Source organism: Silurus aristotelis (genome assembly GCF_946808225.1).
Source record: "Silurus aristotelis genome assembly, chromosome: 13".
NCBI lineage: Eukaryota > Metazoa > Chordata > Actinopteri > Siluriformes > Siluridae > Silurus > Silurus aristotelis.
The window spans coordinates 2,626,625-2,653,569 of record NC_139586.1 but is presented as its reverse complement, the minus strand read 5'-3'; the positions used below and the strand labels follow the sequence as shown (position 1 = coordinate 2,653,569).

General features: G+C 42.3%; 1 protein-coding gene across 1 annotated transcript in view; it reads left to right on the top strand.

Moving 5' to 3' along the window:
* diaph3 (diaphanous-related formin 3) overlaps positions 1-26,945 on the top strand; it is a 299,346-nt gene that overhangs the window by 21,192 nt on the left and 251,209 nt on the right. The window contains exons 3-5 of the mRNA XM_083557759.1: positions 546-578; positions 6,228-6,398; positions 9,161-9,265. Of these exons, the coding sequence (XP_083413885.1) occupies positions 546-578; positions 6,228-6,398; positions 9,161-9,265 (309 nt within the window). The remainder of the gene's footprint in view (positions 1-545; positions 579-6,227; positions 6,399-9,160; positions 9,266-26,945) is intronic.

The window sequence follows — 26,945 nt, the reverse complement described above, 5'->3', positions numbered from 1 at the left end:
CTCTTTCTGTGCCTTTCTTTCTGTATGTCTGTCTGTCTACACTTTTTCCTGTCATTCTGTCTTTTCCTCTTTTTTCCTCTCTCCTATTCTGTTCCTCAATTAAGGTAATTTCATCGGGTTTTTATTGGCATGACCGTTACAGCGGTCAGACTGCTGCCAAAAGCAATAAAACGAGAAGAATAAATAAATTCACATAGTAAATAATCAATGATCAAATCTCTCTGGACTTTCTGACTCGTACACTAAACAGTAGACAAAAACTTTTTCTTTTTTTTTTTTTTAGCATTACAGAAAGTAACTCACTGTAGTGGAGCATAACATAGTGTCCATTTCTGTCCCTGTACAACCACCACCATCATGTTTGTGTCCTGTGGGGGATCAATGCTTCACATACTGCTCTGTGTCTCAGGGTTTTTTTGTCGCCTTGTGAGCAGAGAGGGTTAGCGAATGACACACATCCCTTCAAAGGTCTCATTAATTTTGTTCTCCATGTGAAGGATTGGTGCTTATGATGGTCTAATCATGTTGCTTCTCTCTGTTTGTAGCCCCTTAACATCAGAACGCTTACTGATGATGTGGTAAGATCCAAATATTTTTTTTCGTTTCTCGTTGTTTATTAATTCTTTTGGTGCTTAAGTCACTAACATCACGCTTCCATCTCTGATGAGCTGCGTCTGTTCATGAGCCAAAACTGGAAGGCTTCCCTTCTTTACTAACTGGTTTATTATATAACAAAAAAAAAAGCTTGCAGCATGAATGCATGGGAGCTAATTAACTGATTTTCATGTAGGCAGTGAGGCAGCTGCGCAGTTCTGAAAAGTCTTTTGTGTAAATTCATAACAGGCTTTTGTCCAATGTTAAGTGTCCTTGCTCTTCCACTAACGCTGTCGAATCTGCTCTTAATGAAGCTTAATAAAGCCGCTCTAATAAAGCATGCGTTATGACTGACCTCGAGACTGCAGTCTGAACATCCTCTGTGTTGGTTTAATTTTAATGAAACTACAATGGATTGTTGGCCAGTACTGGGTTTGAAGTTTATACCATTAATTTCCTCTTCCAGTGAAACTTTCAGACTCATATCAGTGGTTGGTCTGGAAAAACTGGAGCAAAAACATCATGCTTGTCTGTCTATATATATAATATATATACACACACACACACACACACTATACTGAAACTGGACCATAGGATCCGTTCAGTTTTTTTTTTTTTAAAACATCCCACCTCCACTCTTCTGGGAAGGTGTTCCACTAGATTTTGGAGTGTGCTTGTGGAAATATGTAGTCACTCAGCCACAAGGTCTTTAGAAAAGAGCTCTACATCAGGCCACTCAAGATCTTTCACATCTTCCGATCCCATGTAAAACGTCTCGTCATAGAGCTGGAGCTTTGTGAACAGGAGGCCAAATGTCATGTCGATGTTGTACATTAGCCAAGTCAGGATCCAGTCCTTTGCTCTATCGAGAATCTCTGGTATTGATTTAAAATCGCTTTTAACGAACATCCAGTGAACCTGGAGCAAATCGCCCTGAAAGATTGGGGAAAATTTTCCCGGTACGCAACAAATTCCTAATCTAATGTGATCGGTTTCATTAGCGGTGCGGCGTACGCCCGGCGTGCCAGAGCTTTTAGCTCCAGCAGGTTATTAGGAGTGGAAATCAGCTTGCTCATATGTTAAGTGGATAAAATCTGTGTATAAAAGTTGACAATTAATTTTGACTTTCAGAAGTTCATACACTTTATGGGCAAAAGTATCGGGACACCCGACTTTTCCAGCCGTATGTGGTTCTTTCGGCAAAATGTTCTCACATAGATAAAAATTTCTCTTCACTTGACTCAAAGCTGTTTCAGCATGACAATGTCCCTGTGCACAAAGCCAGCTCCATGAAGATATGGTTGACATGGGTTAGACGATGTGGATGGTCTTGAGTGGTCGGCTGTAGAGCTCTGATTTTAACCCTATTGAGATGAACTGGAACACTGGCTGCATCCGAGGCCTCCTCACCTCACCTACATCAGTACCCGACTTTAACACACTTGTAGCTGAATGAGCATAAATTTCCACAAAATCTAGTGCAACATCTTCCCAGAAGAGTGGAGGCTGCTCAAAAAGAAGCACATACCAATCTTATGCATTGGGGTCCACAAAAGTTTTGACCTTTTTTTTTTTTTGCTTCCTTCACTGACCAGAATTGATGAGAGGAGGAAATAATCAGGATTAATGTTGGTGAAGGTAAAAAGTAATTTTCCCAGCAGATACACTAAAGGCTCAGCAGTAGATTGTTGCAAAGCTACAGATTCAAAATATGCAACTTCTGGAGAAGCTCCTGAATCGCCCGGTCTGCATGTTAATGCATGACACTGCTCTCTGGCCTCCGAGTGTTAAATGGGGGCCGTTTTTTCCTTTATGCTTTTATAGGCAAATAGCTAGTGACTCATGGTTCTGTTCATTATGGGATGGCGGCATAGCCGCCGCTGTACGGAGAGTTAATCTGAACGCAGAGATGAACTTCCCTTCAATAAATGTAAAGGAAAATGGCTACAAAAGCCTCTTGTGTTATTTTTAAACCACTTGAACGACTGAATTACGACTTAACACACGCTTTCAAACCATCCAAAGCGATTCACGTATTCAGCGGAAAGCATCCTGCAAGGGTGAGAAGTCGGACGACGAGGGTGGAGAGATCGACGGGAAAAAGGCTTCTCAAGGCGTATCTGAAAATTAGCATCTACCAAGTGCAAAGCTCAACAGGATCTCTTAGCCCTGAGCGTCCAACATAGTGGACTTTGATATTAATAAACAGGCTTCATGTTGACGCTCGAATGAACTTCTTGGTTGCACGAACACACATTTTGTCCAACTGGTACATCGTTATAGAGGAACGATCGAAAATCGCACTATCCGGAGTCACTCACGTGACGATGGATTCCCTTTTCGAGTAGTGAAGTAGGGTTTATCGTCATTCCAAACAAATAAAGTTCAGGACACCGTGAAACGAAACAACAGTTTCCCCAGATCCAATGTGCAGGACCCTTGAGTTCTTCCACAGCAACCTAAACCCTGTCTTCATGGATCTTTGCTGGGAAGAGATGTAGCGCATGACGACTTGGATTTTGTTGCATCCGTTCCTGGTCTTTGAGATTTTCCCCATCCTTGCACATTTTTGGTACGTAGCCTTTTGGGCTCCCAAGTAGGGTTGCGAAAGGGGCGAAAAAAATTTCCGGGAACTTTTGGGACTATTCCAAGGTGGAAACCTACCAGGAGTTTATTAGAATTTATCAAAATTTTTTTAATTTGTGGGAATTAAATACACATTTTTAACAGTAATTTTTTTGCAAACTGATACAGATTTAAAAAAGTTATTTTTGACTTTGATGTTATTGTTAGTATCATTTTGTTGCACTATATCTTACACACAGCACAATTTTTAAACATAAATGTATTTATTTATTGTCATATGTAATTTACTTGAATACAAAAAAATCACCTAAAAGCTTTTCGCATACATTCCCATTCATTCCCAATGGAAAGTTTCCAGTTTAAAAAAAATCCTGGAATTTTGCATTTCTAGTTCCAAGCAGTGCTGCTCCTATATGAACACCGAATGCACAAACGTCACCAGAAGGATGTTGAAAAGCGAGAGAACTCGTCGCATCTCAGTTGTCGTCATTCGTCGTTTTTTTTTTTGATTCTTTAAAATTCACAGTCCGATCTCCTGTTCCACACTATTTGTCTATATCAGTTTTTTCACTTTAATTCCACACCCACTGAGCCAACTTTTATTATTTTCTGCTTTCTCATGTTCTTTGTTCTAAATTGTCCCCCCCCTTCCTTTGTGGCCTTTTTTTTCGCCGCCGTATCGATCGGCAAAAATGTGTTTTTTGTTTGTCTTGGGTTTGCTATTGATTTCACGCAGACTTTTTAATGCCGGAGGGAGAGTAGTCACTGGAATAGGATAATCAGCTTTATTATGTGTTCAGCTCAGCAGGAACACAACGCCGGAGCCGGCACTCTTACATCGTCAGACGGACAGATGGCCCCGTACACGCATATACAAGCCCGGATGAATAGCACGTGTATGGCGCGCGTAACGTAAAGGATCGTGGTGCGCAAAGGGTGACGATTTCCAGGGTGTGTGTTTGTTGTGCTCAGTGGTAATGAAGGGGTGTTGGTCGCGAGGGGGAATATGGAACCTGGACGGTGGAATAGGGGGGGATTTGTTTCAGAGGCGCACGACACAATTACTTAAGAGGAGCCTGATAGAGTGGATAGAAGGAATAAAAGGAAATGAAGCCATTAGTAGTAACATCAAAGGCTCTTTGAGGGATAGAAAGAGGGGAGGATATTGTGGGCGAGCGAGCCGAGAGACGTACAAACACCTAAACAGCCCCGAAAAGCACTTCATCTTTTCCGAGCAGCCCGGATTACGTGCGCTCTGATGCCTGCCGCCGTTATCAAGGCGCTGCCTCGGCATATTTATTTATTTATCTGTTCCTGGTAATGAGGTCTGAATAGCAAATACCCCGTCCTTCACCACGGACGGAACCGCGTGATTAAACCGATTCTCGCCATCAGTCAAAGTTGGTATATGAGCTTCAGGGCAGCTACAAAATAAATTCAGCTGTCGAGACTGACGATGGCGTCAGCACGCTCCTTGGCTCCTGCGCTCTGCTGTGGAACCGCTACACACCTGTTTATATTCACTTCTTCATACACTACGTACTTTGTGGACACCTGAGCGTAAGATTTCGTTCCCATTTCCTGTTATGATCACCTCCACTCTTTAGACAACACGTCCCACTAGAGTGTGGAGTGTGCTCGTGGAGATTGTTCATTCATCCACAAGTGTATTAAAAGTAAAGTCAGGATGAGGAGGCCTGAGGTGCAGTAAGCGTTCACATTCATCAGAGCGATGAAGTAGATCTTCCACTTAAACCCACATATGGGTGGGAAAGTGTCCCAATCCTTCTGTCCGTATGTGGAGCTGGTAGCTTGGTGGTTAAGGCATTTGGTTTTGGATCTGAAGGTCATAAGTTTAAATCCCAGCCACATCAAGCTGCTATTCCTCGGCCCCTGAGCAAGACCCTTAACCCTATAGCTGCTTAGTATGAATGAGGTCAAATATCGTAAATGTACAGTGTATATTATAGATAAAACTTACCATTTCACAACATCCAATGGTCCATATCCAGAAGCTAAATCCTGTTTGCTGAAATATGCTAAAGAGAAGACCTCAAGTAGGCTCCTACAGTAGAACAATACGACAGCGAGCCACTGAAGAAGCTGTGAAGAAGAAAAAAGTGGCAGCTGTAAAACGCAAGCATAACTAATTCCAGAGAGAATTTAGGGCTGCGTCCCAAACCTTATCCAAGACTTCGAATAGAATGCATAAATAAAAAACCTTATTGTGTACATCAGTGTTAGACCAGTCACGACTGAGCTCCGGCTGAACAGAAAAAACTTCTCCACTCTAATGAGAGGCTCGTCTTCGATCATTTTAAGCTCTCTTGGTACCATTGGCTGAATAATCCAGCACCAAACTGCAGCTCTCTGTGAAGCTACATGCTTTATTTCAGGGAGGAACTTTGGTTGTGCAGTTGGGAAACCGCATCCACATCAGTCCGATACAATTTATTGCCTCCAAATCTGTGGTAAGAACCTCATATGGTTTGAACTGTCAGGTTTTGTCTACATTGTGTGTACTGCATTAATTTCACATCTGTGTCACTGCCGGTTACATAAACTCCAACACATCGCTCCAACGTTCTGCAAGGTGTTATTAGCATAAAAAATATGCAAGATGTCGCCAACCAGGAAACATCTCACCTCCCTGCAGGTGCAGCTGGGGGGAGACCAAGAGAGCAAACAGCTTGCTGACAAATCTGATCCAATTAGGAACTCGTTATCTCTGCGATGTGGGCGTCTTCCGTCTGAATCCGATAAATCAAATCGAGGATCTGTCTGTCTGTCTGTCTGTCTGTCTGTCTGTCTGTCTGTCTGTCTCTGTCTGCCCAGCTCTGTCTGTCTGCCCATCTCTATCTATCTATCTATCTATCTATCTATCTATCTATCTATCTATCTATCTATCTATCTATCTATCTATCTATCTATCTATCTATCTATCTATCTATCTATCTATCTATCTTTTTCTTTCTGTTGCTTAAAGCCTTTTAACATGATCAGATTATGAGCTAATAAATTCTCCTTTTTTTCTTTTCTACACCCAGCTGGACCGATTCTCGAGTATCCGTATCCCCGGCAGTAAGAAGGACAGGACGCACCTTCCCTCCATGACCAAGCAGTCCTCCTACGATTGGTCCACCTCCTCCGAATTTGAAGACCTGTCCTCCAGGATCACTTCAGAGAAGGAGATTCTTGCTCTCTTTGAGAAAATGATGGTAAGCCTTTTACTCTACAAATTCGAATTCGATGTCTTTGTAGAACAGAAACTCTTTCCATGATGCTCGCTTGCAGACGTGGTCCACGCTAAACAATAACCCCGAACATTGGTACATCTGTGCTAAAGCAGTGAACAGAGACATGGGGATCTGGATTTCTAGGGGTGTACATGATAAACAACATCAATATTTTATATCATAAAATCTTCTCGATACATTTTCCAAACTCAAAATCATCCTGAATATATACGACTTTGGTTCCCTTTGTTAATGGATTAATAATTTCATCACATGGACACTTTTATCATGACAGGGTTTGCGTGGTCCACGTGTTAAAACCGGTAGCGCTCAGGGTTTCTTTGGTGTCCCCGGTTGCAAATGTACAACTACGAACAACTTCTCAAATCCCTCATGAAAAGTTGTTTAGGGTTCAGGAAAAAGAGGGACATTTCTACACCTGAGCATCACTTTTGTGTTTTTTTTTTTTTAAATGTTACCACATTAAAAGTGCACATTTTATATATAGAATCACTGGAAAAAAGAGGCCCAAATCTGTTCCAGCATGACAATCAGGAAGAGATGGTATGTCAAGAATGGAGTGAAAGATCTAAAGTAGCCTGCAAAGAGGCATCCTAATACTGTTCCTCTAATGGAATAATTGGATATGGATACTGGTAATGCAGAATTTGTATTTTTGGCTTCATTATTAAAGCAGCAGCAGCAAAATCCATTGTGGTTATTTTTTTTTTTTTGTTATTAATATCCTCCGTGCCTCTGGTTGGTACGGGGCCATGAATCGTTTGTCACCAGCTTGCAGCAGTCTTTTTTTCTTCTCCTCTGCAGCAAATGGCACTGAGAACAGTAGGTTCCCTGTGGGGGAGAATAAAAAGATTTTATTTTTTTATTTTTTTAAACAGGAGGAAAAAAAAAGGAAAAGATGACAAATTTTTTTCGACATTAATGTGGCTATACATCTGCACGTTCTCATACGCCCTGATGTACCTACACAACATCTGTACATTTCAGCAGATGACAGACAAACGTATTGGGACACCTCCCTTTTTAAGCTGTATGTGTTCCTGTTACCACAAAGTTGGAGGTTCACAGTTGTATAGGACGTCTTTTGGATAAACACGTCCAGCTGATCCATTGTCCGTATAGACTCTGTAGACAAAAGGGTCTTCCAGCAATATCCGGTTCTTTGTCACAAGCCTGGAGATGCACAATTGTGTTAGGACGTCTTTGTCCTTCACTTGAACTTGAATCCTGTACACACAAAGCCAGCTCCATGAAGATATGGTTGTACATGGTTTGAAAGATGTGGAAGATTTTGAATGGCCCGCTCATAGAGCTCAACCTTTATTGTAAGGGATTGAAACTCTGACCGCACCTCAGACCTTCTCACACGATCCTACATCAGTACCTGACTTTACACACACCCTTGAGCACAAAATCTCCACAAGCAAAAACCACCTTCCCAGAAGATTTAAGAGCACATGTGGAATGAGATGTTCAAAAGGACATGGACCGGTGCCCACAAACTTTCTTGCATTCACTGTGTAACCCAGGAAGTCTTGAAGGTGTTCTGAAAGAGTTCTTCTCCTCCATATAATGAATCATTTTTAAAAATCGTACCCAGTTTCATGGTCTTCTCCGTATTTTGGGAGTTGTGGCACTCAGCCCTGTTTGAGCATAAGTGCATTTAGCACATTTGCAGTCGAGTTTGTCACTGAGCTCAGGTTTATGTGACAGGAACATCAGTGTTGGTAACACACTGTCCCACAAGCGGGGGTTTGTGGATTCATGAATGTGGCAGTCGTGCTGACAGGGCCGGCGGCGATAATTGGTGCCTTTCCCATTGCGCCGTGCGTCTTTCTCCGCCGCCACGCTGACCCAAACCTCCATCAAGGCGCAGACGCTGCCGTCCAGCCTCGAGCCCACGTCAAAACTTAAACCACCTTCCTAAGGGAAATAAAACAAATGAATTAGAAGCAAGGCACCGAAATCCAGTTACTAGATTCGAAGATAATTCGGGACAGTCTTTCTCGTTCCCGCTTTGTTATTAACCTGTATTTTGCTGCCTTGCAATTTCTGAATCTGGAGAAGTCCTAACGCTCAGGATGCACCGTTCTGTTCTCTGTCAGTGGTACGTATCGTCTCGGTGCAGCGAAAGTGTTCCCCGCAAATTGGTGTCAGGAAATAAAAGTCGGGTAGAATAAATACATGCAGCTCCAGAGTCTGAAGGCTGCTGTGCAGTTGTGTCACATTCTATAATTATCTTAGTAAGAACTAATAAGAAATTCTTCAGCATGTTGGTACGAGGAACACGCTTTTTAACGATGAAGGATCGAGATTCCAAGCTGCGTTCGCTTTAATTCTTGGTGATCATCATCATCAGCAGGACCACAGCTTCGCATCTCGTTTGTGTTTGTGTTTTTTTTTTTTTTTTTCCCGCTCTCGCCGGCCCTTTTGGCAGGTGTCTGAGCCGCATCTTGCAGAAGGAACGTAGGCGAGATGATCGATGGTTCAATATTTACATTAAAGTCAGAAAATCTGTTTATGTAAAAGGTTTTTTTACTCTCGCAGTACAAGTCCACACCAGACTGACGATCAGTGGGCGGTTTTTTTTTTGTGCGCCTCGTTCCTTCCTCAATCCACAAACCTTTTATATTAATATTAAATATTTACTTTGCCCTGTTGGATGGGTGTGCGTCTGTGTACTTTACATTGACCCCCATCGCTCTCGCTCTGTGTTTTTCTAGGAGGATATGAACCTGAATGAAGATAAGAGAGCTCCACTCAGAGAGAAGGACCTGAGCATGAAGAGGGAGATGGTCCTTCAGTATATTGTTACAGCAGCCAAAACTGTAAGTCTCACACACACACACCCACAAAACTTTGCAGTAACAGTGTTTGTGTTATTAAAACTAGCGGATATCACCGATATCCAACTGTTTTTAAATGGATATTTTCTCCATTCTATTTTATTACAAGAATGGACAAATGAACATATAAAAAAAATTGACAAAAAACCCAGTACTGAATCTTGAAAATGTGCTAAATAATAAATATGAATATATCAATTATATTGAGGAATATAAAAGTCATACATTCGAACTGAAACAAAAAGTAACACTCCAAATAAATAAAAACATCCAAGATGAATAAAAAGAAAGACACTTCAAACGAACAGCACGAGGTGTCAGTGATTTGCCTCTAGAGGCCGCTCTCGTACTTTGTAACACGACCCGGAAAAACTATGGGTATGGATTTTTGTCAATAGTTTCTGCGATCCTCTAATTAATACCACGCACTGCGAAAGAACTTTGTAAATGATTGTGATTTTTGTGTTGACCAGGTCTTTGGGTCACATGGGAATTTCTAGCCGGGCACAAAGCGGTCAGGAAATGAGCGGCGTCAATTTTGATGATTGATGGGAGAAAATGGTATTTTTTAAATTTGCATAGGTTTCTGTAATCTGTGGAGAGAATTTGCTCGAACATCGTCTTCATGGCAGTTTGGTTTGTGATAAATGACCTTAGGATTATTCGTTTGTTGCTTTTTCCTTCTACCCCCCCCGTCCCTCAACTTCATCGCTTTAAGTCATTGTATTGACTTTTCATGACACCACATAAATAATTCATCATGGCAGATGTTTACAGTGGCAGTAATAACGGCTACTTCTTTAAACCACGATGAGATAAGCGTGTATTTTGGTAATGGCGCTCATGCGTAGCCCCAGAAATACTGCAGAACTTTTCTCGTTTTTACCCAGAAGTCTTTTTTTTCCCCCTTTTTGTTCATTCATCTTTAACAGAAATTCTCTCAAAAACAAATCGGGTCCTCAGGCTCCCTCTGGCTCGACTGGGCCGAGAACTTCACCCTTTTTACCTCGACGCTTAATGTTTAAAGCCGTTTCGCCTTTAATTGCACTCTATTGTCCCGCGGTAAGCGCCAAAGCTCGCCACGTGTCTTCGCAATTAGGTAGACTAGCTCCCGGCAATTAGGTCGACCGCACCGAGAAATAATTGTGGGAAGAAAAAAAATCCCTGGGTCGCCCAGGATGTGGTTTTTCTCCGTTCTTTTAAAGTAAAAGCAGACCGATACGCCTCTGCGAGTTTTAATCTAGTATGCGAAACAAATCTGCTAGCGCCATCGCCGTACGAACGTACTCCATCTAGCAGAAAATCTCCATGCAGAACACGGAGCTAGACGAATCGCCGTATTTCTGTTATTTTTTTCACCCCTAACTGAAAGGAATTTTCCGATTTAACGCCCTCGTCATTTCCTCATGTGTTCGTTTGTAGACGTGAGAGAGAAAGAGAGAGAAATTTTAATTGGACTGGCATGCCATTAACTTCTCTGTAAATTCATTTATTTTTGGAGTCCTCAGAGATAATTTTTTTGGGTGATCGTTCAATTTATGCCTGCGTCTTAATTGTTTGTCAAACTTTATCTCGCTTCGCGGTGCTTCAGGAGCGCCGAATTCCGCCCATAAACCGGAAAGTTCTGATCATTTTCATTTATAAATAACGTGAGCTCGGCGTTGTGTTTCTTTGGATTACCTCGAATGACTTCCGACGTATGAAGCGGTATATAAGGGAGTCACTCTGTTTAATGAGGGCACAAGTATCCTTAAAGCTCAGCTGTACATTTTGTACCAAATGTAAAGCCTTTAATAGGATTAGAATTGCAAATACACCTTTGGATTGCTTTAGTTTTTTTTGTAAAAAAAAAAAAATATATATATATATATATAAGAATTTAAGTGGATGTGCTTTAAATTATTTAGAAAGTGACTAATAATTTGTGACTAATATTGGATATGTAGATAGATTTCACTAATATAAGACGTATCAACACTATTGAGACGAGGCGTGTCCTGAGAGACACATAGAATACAGATTAACATGGCAGAGGTAGAGCCGTGTCTTCCTGCAGACACAACGTCTGGTTTTATTTCACCTTATTCTTTGCCATGCTTTAGAAGTCAGAAGGCGCTTAAGTACATTGATTAAGTTTGAGAAAATCCATTCTCCTGCACATATCTGGACTTGTGGGTAGCTCCGCCCCCTTTTCAGTCCATCGTCTCTTTTTGCCTTCACATCTCCCCTTGTCCTTTGTTTGACATTCAGACCCGGTTGTTTACCCGCAGACCTGTGCTTAGAGCGAATAATTGCTTTACAATGAAGTTCTTTCTACTTGGACTGGTTCCCTGTGCTGGATGCTAATTGAAGCTATAGATTCTGGCATGGTGTCCTCCTCCCTCCCTCTCTCTCTCTCTCTCTCTCTCTCTCTCTCTCTCTCTCTCTCTCTCTCTCTCTCTCTCTCTCTCTCTCTCTGATCATAAAGCTCACACATAATTACCATTGTTTCACTTTGTAAGTGCTGCCGTTTGCACTTTATCACCCAACAACTTTTTTTTTGTTTCTCATTCCATGATGCATGTGAGTTTACAAGGTTTAACATAACATAATTTCCACGAACAGAAGCAACACTCGCTGTCCTGATTTAGTGTCTGTATTTTGTGTGTCATGAGGAAGGATAAATAAGCAGTGACGAAGGTTCAGGGACACAATTCTGACGAACAGTTGATTCACAGTGGGCCGGTCAGGACATCTAATGAGCGAACGCACACCAGGTGCACAAAGTCGCTCGGCCCGACCGCAGGCTGAAACCGATCTGCTGATTAATCCATTAGTCAGTGTTGCTCGCCTCTACAGGAGAGCGCGCGCTCTGATTGGTTCGACAGGCAGGAGTCCTGAACGTGGTTGTCATAATGCATGCAGTTCTTGATATAATAAGAGGAGATTCACAGTAAACTTTATGAAGGAGCAAAATGGGAACTTTAAAGAGGTTTTCTTTTCTCCTCCACCTTCCTGAAGTTGAAGAAGTGAGGTCAGAGCTTTAAAGCAGACCTTCCAACCTACATAAACCACAAAGCTGGCTTTGTGCACGGGGGCATCGTCATGCTGGTGTTTGATTCTAATCTGTAGAGCAACAGGAGCTACAGGGAATGACAAACTAAAAACGAACAAGACTGGATTCTATTGTTTGGCCAAAAGTTTGTGGACACCTTATAATCTAACTCTCATCCGGTTCTTTCTTGCAAATTTGGAAGCTCACATTTGGAGCTAAGCAGTCCAGACCTTGTTCCAGCACGGTCGGTGTGTTCTGTGCATAACGCAAGCTTAAAACAAAGTGTGTTAAGGTTTGAAAAGAACTCCAGCGTTCTGCCCACTTCAAGCCCACGTACAGGATGAACTGAAACGCTGACCGAAACTCAGACCTCCTCACATCCACAACCTGATGTCACTAATGTTCGCACACCAACCTCTAGTGAAAGACTGCAAGAGAGTGGGAGTTTATACTGTGTGAGGGGAAACTACATAATATGAATTTCCTCAGTTCATGTTCAATGCTTGGGTGTCCACATACTTTTGGAAATACATGCCATGATTATTATAATAATTTGTTCATGAGAAAACGTGTGTTTCATTGACTGTAAAACACACACAAATGCATACAGGGTGTTTAGAATTTTTCTCTTTCTTCTTTAAACTTGGACCAATCTGAACATTTCATCATTCAGAATGAGATGAAAGCAAAGGGTCTGAGTTTTTATTCGACACGTCGTCTTAAAAAGGGGGAGTGGTGGCTCCAGCGGTTAAGGCGCTGGGTTACCGATCGGAAGGTACAAGCTGCCACTCTTGGGCCCTTGAACAAGGCCCTTAACCCTCTATGCTCCAGGGGACCCTTACGAGAAAAATAAACCAAGGACCGTGACGTCGGAGCGACGTGGGCCCGCCTTCCCGTGGGCTCACCACCTGCAGGAGGGACCGTAAGGGGCCGGTGCTGAGAGGATTGGGCAGCAGTCGAAGGCGGGGGCCTTGACAGCCCGATCCCTGGACACGGAGAAGTGTCTGGGGAATCTGTTTAGACTGCTGCCCCCGCGACCCGAATTATGGATAAGCTGGAGAAGATGAGATGAGACGTCGTCTTAATACATTGTCAGGTGTAAACACACTCCTCATCGACCCTCGGAGCACAAAAAACCCACCAGCATCTGAATCGCAACCTGCATTTCTGAATGTCCCCGAGTCCAGCCTTCAGAATATACAGTACACACTGAAGATTTTTGCCCTTCAGAACCTTACGTGATGGCATCAGTCACACACGTTTCAACGTGATTTTTTTCTTTGTCTTCGGGTCGTACGGGTGACCAGCAAAAGATGTCGAAAATATGAATAACTTTAATGTTTTTTTTTTTTTTTTCTTCATCCTACAATTGAGACTTTATGGTGAAGGTCAGATTAAAGACTGTTTTCGTTTCTGGCCTCAATTAAAGGCTTCAAGGCAGCCAGTGACATCTAAATATTGATGAATTTTGTGTAAAAACATCAGTTCGGCCTTGAGAATAATTCAGCCTGAAAGGATTCAGGACTTTTTTCAATGTAAAAAATTAAAAACACACACCGATGTGCACGTCACCGAGTAGGGGTGTAAGAAAATATTGATACGTGTAAGCATCGCGATATTTTGTTTGCCGATACTGTATCGATTTTCACCACAGAGATACATACCCCCCCCCCCCATACTAATTTTCTCGTTCCCACGCGTGACGTCGTAGTTCTTTTTTTTTTTTTTTTATTGTGCCGTGCTACGAACTAACAAAACACTTTCCTCTCGATGCGGTGCCGCCAAAAACAAACGCCTTTGTGACTTAAAAGCAAAAAAGAAAAGCCAAACACAAGCCTTTTCTCATTCTCTAAACCTAATAAAGAAAAACTCTGATCCCTGGTTTTTTTTGCTAATAAACGACTTTATGCTTTATAAAAAAACACCACAAAAAAAACCCCGAGCTCATCTGTAATCCTAGCGGAGCAAACGCGATCTCGGACTGAAGAGTCGTAAAGGCGTGCTGTTTGTCATTTTAGGCCCAGCACCGGAGCGTAAAATGTCATTGGAGTCGGAGGATCTGAAGCGGCCCTCACAGCCAGCCGTCACCACTAAAGAAATGAAAAAAAAAACCAGCAGTTACCAGATTGGTGTGTGTGTGTATGTGTATTATTAGTCCAGGCTCAGTTCTGTTTCTCAGGGTTCTAAAAGACCCGGGGTCATCCCCGATCCCCGTCTTGATTCTTCTGAGCAGCACGACTCTGCCGGACAAGACCAAGCAATCAAAACCGCATTTACTCGTCTAAACCTTTACGCCACCTCGGCGCCGGCCGCCGTGCGCGAAACTAATTTGCTTCGGATCGGGGGTAAAAGGGTAAGATGTAAGATGTGACCAGCGAGAAACATGCGAAAGTTCAGCAGGGCTTCGTCTCCGTTATTGAGACTTCACATCACCGGATTTACAGACAGTAACGGTAACACGCTCGTCTCCCTTCAGACACGCTGTCCTTTTCCAGCTAGACATGCTGCACTAGATCCTCTCTAAGTCCTCAAATTTCTCACCTTTATTTATTATTTGTAGCGTTCTGCAGCTCCGAGGGTGTCGCTGTGTGAAAACTCTGGAGGGGATTTCTGACTTTTAATTGGGTTGTTTACGCGAAATGATTATGCAGTCATTAATAAGCGGGTATCCAGGTGAGAGCACTCGAATAGACTGTAAATTGAAGTGCGGGGAGAAGGGCAGGGATTTGATTCAACTTTTGTAGCAAATAAAGTCCTTTATACACATCACATTTTTTTTATATTGAGATTCTGTCGGGAGATTTTCCCCAAAGGCACCTAAATACTGAGTTAATTATTTTTGTGATGGCATGTTAGATTAGATTTTCCTCTCTTGCTGCTGCTGCTTCTTCTTCTTCTTCTTCTTCTTCTTCTTCTTCTTTTTACTTCTGAGCATTTCTGAGTATGTTTGGGTTATAAGGAGGTGTTGGGTTATAAGGGTTTTATATATAAGGGTTATAAGGAGGTGTTTGAATGTGTTATGTGCATTTTTATTTTTATTTATTTTTGTATTTTTTTTCTTTCCCCATTCCACATTTAGACTCCATTTTCTCCTATTATAACCTCCACTCTTCTCGGAAGATGTTCCACTAGGTTTGTGGAGATTTGTGCTCATTCAGACACAAAGGCTTTCATAAAGTCTGATGTGGGTGAGGTGAGGAGGTCTGGTTGCACTCAGCGTTCACATTTATCCAAATAGGTTTTTAAGGTCAGTGCTATATAGCAGGTCTCTTAAGATCTTCCAACCCATATAAAGCATATCTTCATGGAGCTGGCTTTTTGCACAAGGGGCATCGTCATTCCGAAACACCTCTTAAATGATGGGAAATGTAATGCTGCCACATCCAAATACACATCCAAGTTTGTGACGAACAAGTAAGGGCCTTACTCAAGGGCCCTGTGCTGGAAGCTTAAAAGTGTTGGGATGTGACCTCACTCATGATCTTCTGCTCAAAGTCCAACATATTAACTCCTACCACTTCCTTTTTGCTTTAGTACCGAGGTAGAGTGCCATGAATTAGTTGTATAATGTCTCTCCGAATGTGATCAGCCCTTTGATGGGAATCGGGTTCATTATCACACATCATTGGCTTCGACGTCGCAGGGAGGTCCCACGCCAACATTGTTGAAGTCTCTAGCAAGCTCATGACTGCTTACTTGTGTAACAGATCTAAAAAATAATCACCACAATTCTTGTAGTGTTCGAATGCGAGATCAGATTTAAAGCTGATATTTAATGATATAAATAGTGATATATAATAATAAAAAAATGGAGCGTGTAACGAATAAAGCACAATGTAGGATCAGAAGTGTATCACGTCACGATGTTTTTCTCGAGCGTCAAGACATTGAACTAATTAAATCCTTATAAGGGGGCGCATTGGTGGGAGAGCATTATTCACTCGCTTGTTCACGCCTATAGACTTCTAATTTAAAGCGCTAAATGTCAGGATCGAGGCGTCTATGCATGATAAACACGTTTGTGCACGTATGCGCCGCACGTTCTTCAAATCACGAGGTGGCGTCGAGAGAAAATAGAGCGATTAGTGGGACAACAGAAAAAAGGCGCAGTGGTCAGAAAGTGGACTGATTTAGGGATGTGGACGTACGCCGTATCTCATATATAAAATTCTATATAACAATCAAATCTGTGTCAAAGCATGTGGTTGTTGGTGCTTGGGCTTGAAACTCTGAGCTTTTGATTAGTAACCCAGAGCATTTCAATTTCCCATCGTCCAGCTGCCCTTAATCAACTGACCAACGAAGAAATCAAAGAACAGAGTGCGCTCACTGATTGACGTGCTCGTGGCGGACGGAAACAGTGTTAAAAGTTGCACGAAAGGGACACAAGACCACCCGAATAGATCGCATCCAGGGAGTCTTTCGTTCCCATCGTCTGTGAGAGTTGCAGCCGTAACGTCTGCACACCTGCGAACGTTTAAACACTTCGCTATGCTAATGCGAACGCCGCATTTATTATTCGTGCCATTCTTCATGCCCCCCTCCCCCCAACACACACATACATAATTAGTGTGTGTGCTACGAGGCATCTTTGCCAGTCAGGGTGATCATTCATTTTCCCCGAGAAGTCTTTTGTAAATAATCCAATTTCTCAATTCAGAGAAAGGGTATTAAAGATACAGTGAGAAAAATAAGTATTTGAACACACTGCTATTTTGCAAGTTCTCCCACTTAGAAATCATGGAGGGGTCTGAAATTGTCATCGTAGGTGCATGTCCACTGTGAGAGACATAATCTAAAAAAAAAAATCCAGAAATCACAATATATGATTTTTTAACTATTTATTTGTATGATACAGCTGCAAATAAGTATTTGAACGCCTGTGAAAGTCAATGTTAATATTTGGTACAGTAGCCTTTGTTTGCAATTACAGAGGTCAAACGTTTCCTGTAGTTTTTCACCAGGTTTGCACACACTGCAGGAGGGATTTTGGCCCACTCCTCCACACAGATCTTCTCTAGATCAGTCAGGTTTCTGGCCTGTCGCTGAGAAACACGGAGTTTGAGCTCCCTCCAAAGATTCTCTATTGGGTTTAGGTCTGGAGACTGGCTAGGCCACGCCAGAACCTTGATATGCTTCTTACAGAGCCACTCCTTGGTTATCCTGGCTGTGTGCTTCGGGTCATTGTCATGTTGGAAGATCCAGCCTCGACCCATCTTCAATGCTCTAACTGAGGGAAGGAGGTTGTTCCCCAAAATCTCGCAATACATGGCCCCGGTCATCCTCTCCTTAATACAGTGCAGTCGCCCTGTCCCATGTGCAGAAAAACACCCACAAAGCATGATGCTACCACCCCCATGCTTCACAGTAGGGATGGTGTTCTTGGGATGGTACTCATCATTCTTCTTCCTTCAAACACGTTTAGTGGAATTATGACCCAAAAGTTATATTTTGGTCTCATCTGACCACATGACTTTCTCCCATGACTCCTCTGGATGCTCCAGATGGTCATTGGCAAACTTAAGACATGCCTGGACATGTGCTGGTTTAAGCAGGGGAACCTTCCGTGCCATGCATGATTTCAAACCATGACGTCTTAGTGTATTACCAACAGTAACCTTGGAAACGGTGGTCCCAGCTCTTTCAGGTCATTGACCAGCTCCTCCCATGTAGTTCTGGGCTGATTTCTCACCTTCCTTGGGATCATTGAGACCCCACGAGGTGAGATCTTGCATGGAGCCCCAGTCCGAGGGAGATTGACAGTCATGTTTAGCTTCTTCCATTTTCTAAAGATTGCTCCAACAGTGGACCTTTTTTCACCAAGCTGCTTGCCAATTTCCCCGTAGCCCTTTCCAGCCTTGTGGAGGTGTACAATTTTGTCTCTAGTGTCTTTGGACAGCTCTTTGGTCTTGGTCATGTTAGTAGTTGGATTCTTACTGATTGTATGGGGTGGACAGGTGTCTTTATGCAGCTAACGACCTCAAACAGGTGCATCTTTAGGATAATAAATGTAGTGGAGGTGGACATTTTAAAGGCAGACTAACTGGTCTTTGAGGGTCAGAATTCTAGCTGATAGACAGGTGTTCAAATACTTATTTGCAGCTGTATCATACAAATAAATAGTTTAAAAATCATATATTGTGATTTCTGGATTTTTTTTTAGATTATGTCTCTCACAGTGGACATGCACCTACGATGACAATTTCAGACCCCTCAATGATTTCTAAGTGGGAGAACTTGCAAAATAGCAGCGTGTTCAAATACTTATTTTCCTCACTGTATACACTTTTTTTTTTTTTTATGTATATTTAATGTGTCTATATACAGAAAATGTTTTCAACACCTGTTTACCTCAAGTTGTTTTTTTTTGCTTATATGTTAGAGTAATTGAGAGTTTTTTTTTGTTTTTTTTTCTCCTCCTGAACGATTTTCAAAGCGACACGGTTAAATAGCTCGGTGTTCCTTCGTAGCGAATTGGTGTCTTTTCTTTTTTCTTTCTTTTTACATTTATTTCAGCGCTATCTATCCCCGCGGCTCGTAGGAGATAATTGCAGGATAAACGCGAACCTCAATGGCGTAAAAAGACTTTCTGAACACCCCGCGTATCTCGCGTTCGGTCGCATGCGACGAGCAGGATCTTAACCAGTTCAAAGCCCGCCTGTAATGCTCGCACTTTTTCACCGATGACTTCATTCGCTCCCTTCTTTAACTCCAAACGCACTTCAATTGATCAAAATTAAAGCTTCTAAAAGGGTGTCTTTCTCTCTTTCTCTCTCTCGTGTCAAAAACGGCAGCTTTGTGCTGTTTTTCTTTTCTTCACTTCCTCTCGTTGTGTCTCATGTAAGATCTCGGTAATTAGTGACCCGGAGCTTGAAAGGGTATAATTTTTCCCCTGCAGCCACCTCACAGCCCCGTGTGTAGTGGGAAAAGGGGCCACCTTTATTTCAGCACCTTCAGTAAATTCGTTCTTGTAATAATTACACATTAGGCCTGTTTATTACGGATGGTACGATTCACCGATCCGCATCAGTGTTAACGATGTGGTGGATCGGATACAAGTGTGCATTTGTATTTCACGATGTGACGTTTAACAAATTAGCATCGGTCAAAAACGATTTATTTCTATATAATTATTAGTAGACTTTCATTATTTAGAAAGTGACCAATATTTAATATGTCGATTTGATTTGTTCTCGCTAATCCGTTTCTCGAGCCCGTTCTCTCAGTCGCTTCGTGAATTCGACGTTTTGCAACACTCCACTCAGCCTCACATACAATACAGATTAACATGGCAGAGGTAGAGCTGCGTTTTCCTGCAGACACAACAGGGAAAGAACGTCAGGTTTTATTTCATCATTTTTTCTTTTCTTTTCTTACCTTGGTAATCGAGTTTACTACTGATTATCGCATTGATTAATCCAGCAATCGAATAAGTACTTTTTCTTTATTAAAGAGCAAAATATAGAAAAGGAAATGAGTCTCTTAAAGTGAACCAGTGATTTTGTTTCCTTTTTTAGAAACATTTTTATTGTAAAAATTGAGAACAGGAGTATCTGTGAAAACGGAACTGGTTTTGTGCGTTTAATTGCCGCATTATATCAAAATGCTAATACAAATATATACATAAATAAAACATAAATAATTTTAAAAAAAATTCTATTTTATATTTCTCGTAAAAAATAGGATGGGTCCAGAGGCACAGGGCTGCAGTCAGGTAAGTTAGGTCTGGTAAGGCTTGGGCTGATCAAGAAAGGTCAGGTCAAGTACGGCTGGAAAATGGGACTGTACCTAGATCATCACTGGTCACCAAGCAGGCAGTGTCTCAGCTAATGTGCTGCAACTGTTTCACAGTGATAAAAAAAAAAAAAGACTGCATTCCAATCAGAACATAAGCCTTTCACCCTCTGGGGAAAAAAATAAAAAATTCACCCTTCTTTAGTCTCTTTTTCTCATCATAAGCTCAGGATGAGAGCTACAGAGGATCTCGCGCAGACGATTGACGAATAAATCCATCCGAGTTCTCAGTAACGGCAGCATTGCCTTTGCAATCTGTCCATTTTCTGTTCATGTTCGACCCAGACGTAAAAATAAACAACATTGCATGTCTAGGCACAGGAGAGGAAAGTGGGAGACAACTGACGGGGCACATACATACGCATGCCGCACGGCCGCCCGACGAGCCGAGATCGTTTCTGACACGTCTACCGAGGACTCGGCTTCATCTTTCGACGCTCTGCTAACAAGAAGTGTGTAAGGCGCGAGGCACTCTCATCTTTGCTGAAAGAATCGGGCCTTGCTTGAGTCACGGTGCACGGCCCCGGTGCATGTTCTTCTCATCATCCACGACTCCCTACAGGGCACTGATGGCCAGAACTTCTCACCCGATTCCATCTCGCTGTAGTGAGACCGAGTGCTCCCAGAGACATGGAAATGATGATGTAAAAAGACCAGCTACCGGTCCTTTAGCAACACCGAGGACGAGGGAACGGAAAATGTAATCCAGTTAAGAGGGTTATTAACCCAAGGGGTGCAGCATTTTATACATTAATTAAATTTTTATTTGTAGAGCACTTTTAACAATGCACATCCTCTAAAAGCAGCTTTACAGAGAGAAAGAGGTTTATGTGTATGTGATTGGTGCCTATAAGTTTGTTGCTTATAAATGTAAATTAATCTATAATGAGTGACTCAGTGGCGACTGTGGCTAAGAAAAATAATCCCTGTGATGGCATAAGGAAGAAACCTTGATAGGAACCAGATCGGAACCACATCATTGTAGTGACTAGTTTTTTGTTTTTTTTGGCCCATCTTGAGTGTCCTGCTATAGAGCTCTGATCTCAATATTTTTGAATTGAACGTGAACGCTGACTGCACTCCAGGCCTCCTCACTTCCTTATACATTGTGGTTGAATGAGCACGAATATTCACTCCAAAATCTAGAGGAACATCCTCCCAGAAGAGTGGAGGTTACATGTGTGGTTACATGGTCACCAGTCTCAGGTGTCCACAAACGTTTGTCCATTCGTGGTTGTGAATCCTTGTGTGTCGTTTCCACCCATAATTGTTTGCACGATAGGATGCCGATATGGTGAAAGCGCCCGTTCGGTGGGGTGCGTTTTTCTTCCCCTGCGTGTTACAATCCTGTAGAGAGAACGAGCTGCTCCGACATTGATCTGTTGTTGTTTTTTTTTTTTCCCACACAACGCACTAAAGCCGCTTTCCCTATTCCGCTCGCAGCATCCGAGACCACAATTAAAATGATTGATCATTGATTTTCTTAATCACTAATGGAGTAAAAACAAACACCTGGCCTTCAGCGAACGTACCCAGCACCGAAACAATGAATACTAAATAGCTCTTAATTGCGCATATCTTCAGGCGTTATCTGTTTACTGTCTTCTCTGTAAATCAGCCGATGGCTTCTGGTCTCCAGTATCAGAGACAGCGAGCACATCGAGGATGATCTCATTGTGCTGAAAGGGATAACAGGTTCCTCTTTGTTGCTATGAATGGCAAGCGCTTTCGGCTAGTGTGTACACACTCGAGCACTACGTGAGCTCCGGTAGTGAGAAGGACTGAGTGTGGAGGGAGATAAAAAAGATGTACAGTCCAGAACGGACACTTCGACTCCGCAATAGCGTCGGCCCTGTCGACAGACACATGGATTATATCAAGCCTTCTCAGCACTACTCACTCCAATGATAAGCTTTTCTTGATGACCTGTTGCCATGGCAATGGGCACGATGTTGCTGTTGTGGTCAAAGCGTGTCACGATGGTGGTAGGAGGATGAAGTGTCGAGTCTTTTTTTTCCCATATTCTTTTCCAGAAACCATTCATTCAAAACCTGAATTAATTTCCAGAAACTACTTCAGGAAGGCGTGTGATTTCTTCTTCTAGCACTGCGCTGACGATCAATTCTCAAATCTGATCTAGTGATTAGGGACTGGTTTTTGGGAACTACAGTGGTCAGTGACTGGTTTGTTGGGAATACTGGAGATCAGTGACTGGTTTGTTGGGAATACTGGAGATCAGTGACAGGTTTGTTGGGGATGTCGCTGGTCAGCAGCTGGTTTGCTGGGAATACTGTTGGACAGCGACTGAATTGTTGGGAATACCGGTGTTCGGTGACTGGTTTGTTGGGGATACTAATAGTCAGTGACTGGTTTGTTAAGAATACCGCTGATCAATGACTGGTTTGTTGGGAATACCGGAGGTCGGCGACTGGTTTGTTAGGAATACAGGAGGTCAGCGACTTTTTTTTTTTTTTTGGGAATACAGGAGGTCAGCGACTGGTTTGTTAGGAATACAGGAGGTCAGCAAATGTTTTTTTTTTGGGAATACTGGAGGTCAGCGACTGGTTTGTTGGGAATACCGGTGGTCAGCGACTGGTTTGTAGGAACAGCGACTCGTTTGTTGGGAATACTTTTGGACAGCGACTGAATTGTTGGGAATACCGGTGGTCGGTGACTGGTTTGTTGGGGATACTAATAGTCAGTGACTGGTTTGTTAAGAATACCGCTGATCAATGACTGGTTTGTTGGGAATACCGGAGGTCAGCGACTGGTTTGTTAGGAATACAGGAGGTCAGTGATTGGTTTGTTAGGAATACAGGAGGTCAGCGACTGTTTTTTTTTGGGAATACCGGAGGTCGGCGACTGGTTTGTTAGGAATACAGGAGGTCAGCGACTGTTTTTTTTTGGGAATACCGGAGGTCGGCGACTGGTTTGTTAGGAATACAGGAGGTCAGCGACTGGTTTGTTGGGAATACCGGAGGTCAGCGACTGGTTTGTTGGGAATACCGGAGGTCAGCGACTGGTTTGTTGGGAATACCGGAGGTCAGCGACTGGTTTGTTGGGAATACCGGTGGTCAGCGACTGGTTTGTTGGGAATCCTGGTGTTCAGCGACTGGTTTGTTGGGAATCCTGGTGTTCAGCGACTGGTTTGTTGGGAATCCTGGTGTTCAGCGACTGATTTGTTCGGAATACTGGTGTTCAGCGACTAGTTTGTTAACAAATTCAGTTCAATATAAAAAAAAACCTAAAACGTATAATCATGAATACAGTGAAACGTCCTCATATGGAATATAACCGTTATGAAAGGAGTCTCGGATATCAGCACAGGAGATTTTCCAACACATGGAAGCCTTCAGGACGGTTTGCTTGGTCATGTTTTGACGAGCAATAATAGTAAAAAGAAAAAACGTATTAACTAATTCACACCGTGTTTATTGTTGTTCATTAATAACTTTCAGTTGTTTTTCATACAACCTGGTGAACCTCTATTTTTCTTATTGATTGATTGATTGATTGATTGATTGATTGATTGGGGTAAATGCATTTTGATTTTAATTCTTCATGCGATTCTCTTGCACGGTAACGACCTCTAGATGGTGCTGTATAGATACGGCTTGGCGTTTGATGGATCTCTGTGCTGCCGGCTTTTTCTGCACTGCAGTATTATCAGCACACAGACACCACTTCTGGTTAGGAGCTCAAGAGTTTCATGTACTAGTCTTTTTTTTTTTTTGTAATTTAAAAAAAACATTTTTTTTAGCCCGATGCCTGTTATTCCGCTCGCACAATTTACACCCAGACTTTTTGATGGTCTGCTCGGCTTCTCGCTCTGCTTTACATCCTTTCCTTCAGGGCCCCTGCCTCTTCGTTTACATGTTCCTGCACTCTGATCAGTGGAATATCTGAAGACCAGGGATGTGGAGGTATTCCTGTTTAATGATGAAGCATCATGCTTTGCAGTCAGCTCCCACTGTTTGCCGCAACTTAATAGAACGTAACGGAGTGAAAGGCTGTCGCATAACGACTTCCTATCAAAGACGGGTCTACCTTCATGACTGCTAATTAATTTTTTATTTATTATAAAAAAAAAAAAAAAAAGTTGTTTGTTTCATGTAAACCACCAGTACGTTACTTTTATATTTTATTGTCTTTAATCCTAGAAAAAGAACAAATCTTTTTGACATCTTCAGATGCGCCTGGGTGAAATTTTCCCTTTCCCTTGAACTTTGAGACCCAAAACTGCTCAGCATGATGGGCACAAAACCAGCTCCTTGAAGATATGCTTTCCATGGTTTAGAGGATGTGGAAGATCTTGAGTGGCCTAAATTGGAACACTGACCGCACCCCCAGGCCTCCTCACCTCACCTACATCGGTACCCGAATGAGCACAGATATTTATGTACACACTCCATAATCTAGTGGAACATCTTCCCAGAAAAATGAAGACTATTAAAAGTAAATAGGGACTAAATGTGGAATGTTCAGAAAGCACGTGCCAATCCAGTGGTTAGGTGTCCACAAACTTTGTGTCCATGTCGTGTGAATACATGAATAGTTTAAAACGTTCTTGATATGTTTAGTCGAAAATAATTTAATCAGAATATGAGGAAAAAATAAAGATAAAACTCTAGGAATTCTCTTTCTACTCGATTTGTCGATTTTAATTCCTTTTTCTTCCCCGAATCGTACGTGTGTAATTGAGCATAGATCACAGACGAATCCCGACGTCTGACACGACGAAAGCCACACGGGTCCCTTATGGACGTTGATTAGTGGCGTCTCAAAACGGCGATTTAATACACACGATCGTGACAGTATAAGATGGAGAGAGAGAGAGAGTGTGTGTGTGTGTGTGTGTGTGTGTGTGTGTGTGTGTGTGTGTGTGTGTGTGTGTGTGTGTGTGTGTGTGTGTGTGTGTGATGAAGAAGTGGTTAGAGAAGAGCGAGGAATCCTCTTGTGGGCCCAAATCGTCGAGCCTGGAGCTCTTAATTATATCCGTAGGTTGAAAGGAAAGTCGCAGCACTCCTGTCCTCATTTGCATTATGCATTAAGGTTAGCCTTTATGTTGTTCAAGAGGGGCTGTTTTCAGCATCCCCTTTCCTTCAGCTCTTTCGCTTAATGTGGCCACTAAAGGCCTAAAATAGAGACGCCGCTGCCTACGTGGTCCGCGTCTCAATAACACACGCGGATCTGACACTCAGGCGTCGTCGCTCTTCGGAGTTTATATTTATCACAACCGAAAATACATTTAACGAGCAGACGGAAGTAAGAAAGAAAAGTTCAAAAATCTCACTTTCACACGCTGTTTTTTTTCCCCCTCACTAAAAACACACCGCGTTTTGTGTTTTTTTTTTTTTTTGGTTTTTGTTTTTTTGGATTTCCATTAGCCTTGTGGAGATGCACTGTAATTGTGACTCAGTGCCGAAATGCTCCCATGCGGCTTTTCCACCAACAGATTACCAGCATGCGACGCCTGGGCCCAACCCACTACACAAATTCACCTGAACAAAAACAACACAAAACAAAAACGGTACACCTTCTCAGCGTAAAATCGCTAGCAGCTCGAGTTTCGACGAATGACGCACAGAGAGTAGTGGTATTATACACAGGAAGTTGTGCACCAAGTGTTTATTCGGCTTGTGATGTTTTTTAGGGGAACTCCTGCTTGTTCATCATAAATTATAAGAGTGAAGGTCAGGTTCTTCGCAGGAGTTTAAGATGCTATGGAGCTGAAATCCCGTTCCACATTTAGTTCTTATTTACTCTTATAATAATCTCCAATTTTCTGGGAAGATGTTTTACTCGATTTCTTTCTAACTCCATCGCAGCTCTAAAGCAGATCTTTATGCTTCAGCTTTGTGCACAGGAGCACGGTCATGCAGAAACAGGTTCGAGGAAGAACTTCATATGGCTGGAAAGTCAGGTGTCCCAATACTTTTGTCCATATCGTGTACAGTAGGTTCCATTGTCATTGTGATTATACCAAATTAGATTATGATTTTGGTTTAGTGGTAAGTGTTGGCTTGGGCCTTGATCATTATAAAGATCCTGCATCACTAGACTGAAATGTGTGTGTCTTTTCAGCTTCGAGCGCGTAATGATGATTTGGCTCATAATGTCTTGCATGAACCTGAGGGATTCCTCTGGTTTGTAAGAAGAGACCCGGGCACACAGCCATGTGTTTTGAGGACTTGACCACCCCTGTGTATGGTCCAATCAGTGCTCCTGTTAAAATTAATTTGATTTTTGAGGAGTTCCTGGTTAATTTGGTATTTGAAAGGCCCAGGAGAGATGTTTGGATTAAATGGGGATGTCTAATGAGCTGTGTTGGTCGTTTAGTAAATGATGTGATCTGTTTAAGCACAATGCAGCAAGTCCTAAATAAGCAGCCGCACACGGAGCTCGATTTATACACCAGTGTGTGAGAGGGATCACTCACACACACACTGTGTAGATTAAGTACGTGTGGGCAATGTAAAAGCGACCTTCAATAGACTTAATGTCAGACCTAAGATATTCATCTGCCCTACTGTCTGTCTGTCTGTCTGTCTGTCTGTCTGTCTGTCTGTCTGTCTGTCTGTCTGTCTGTCTGTCTGTCAGTCAGTCAGTATAACCTTCTGTCTGTCTATTTGTGTTTATCTTTGTCTCTACCTATGTGTATGTCTGTCTGTTTCTATCCTTCTGTTTGTTTGTCTGTGTTTATATCCGGTATCTTTATATCCCTTCTTCCCTCCATCCCTTCCTTCCTTCCTTCCTTCTAATAACTCTTTAGAGGTCAATAGAGCCTTATTAGTTTGTTTGTTTGTTTGTAACAGACTTGTTTAGCTTAAGGGT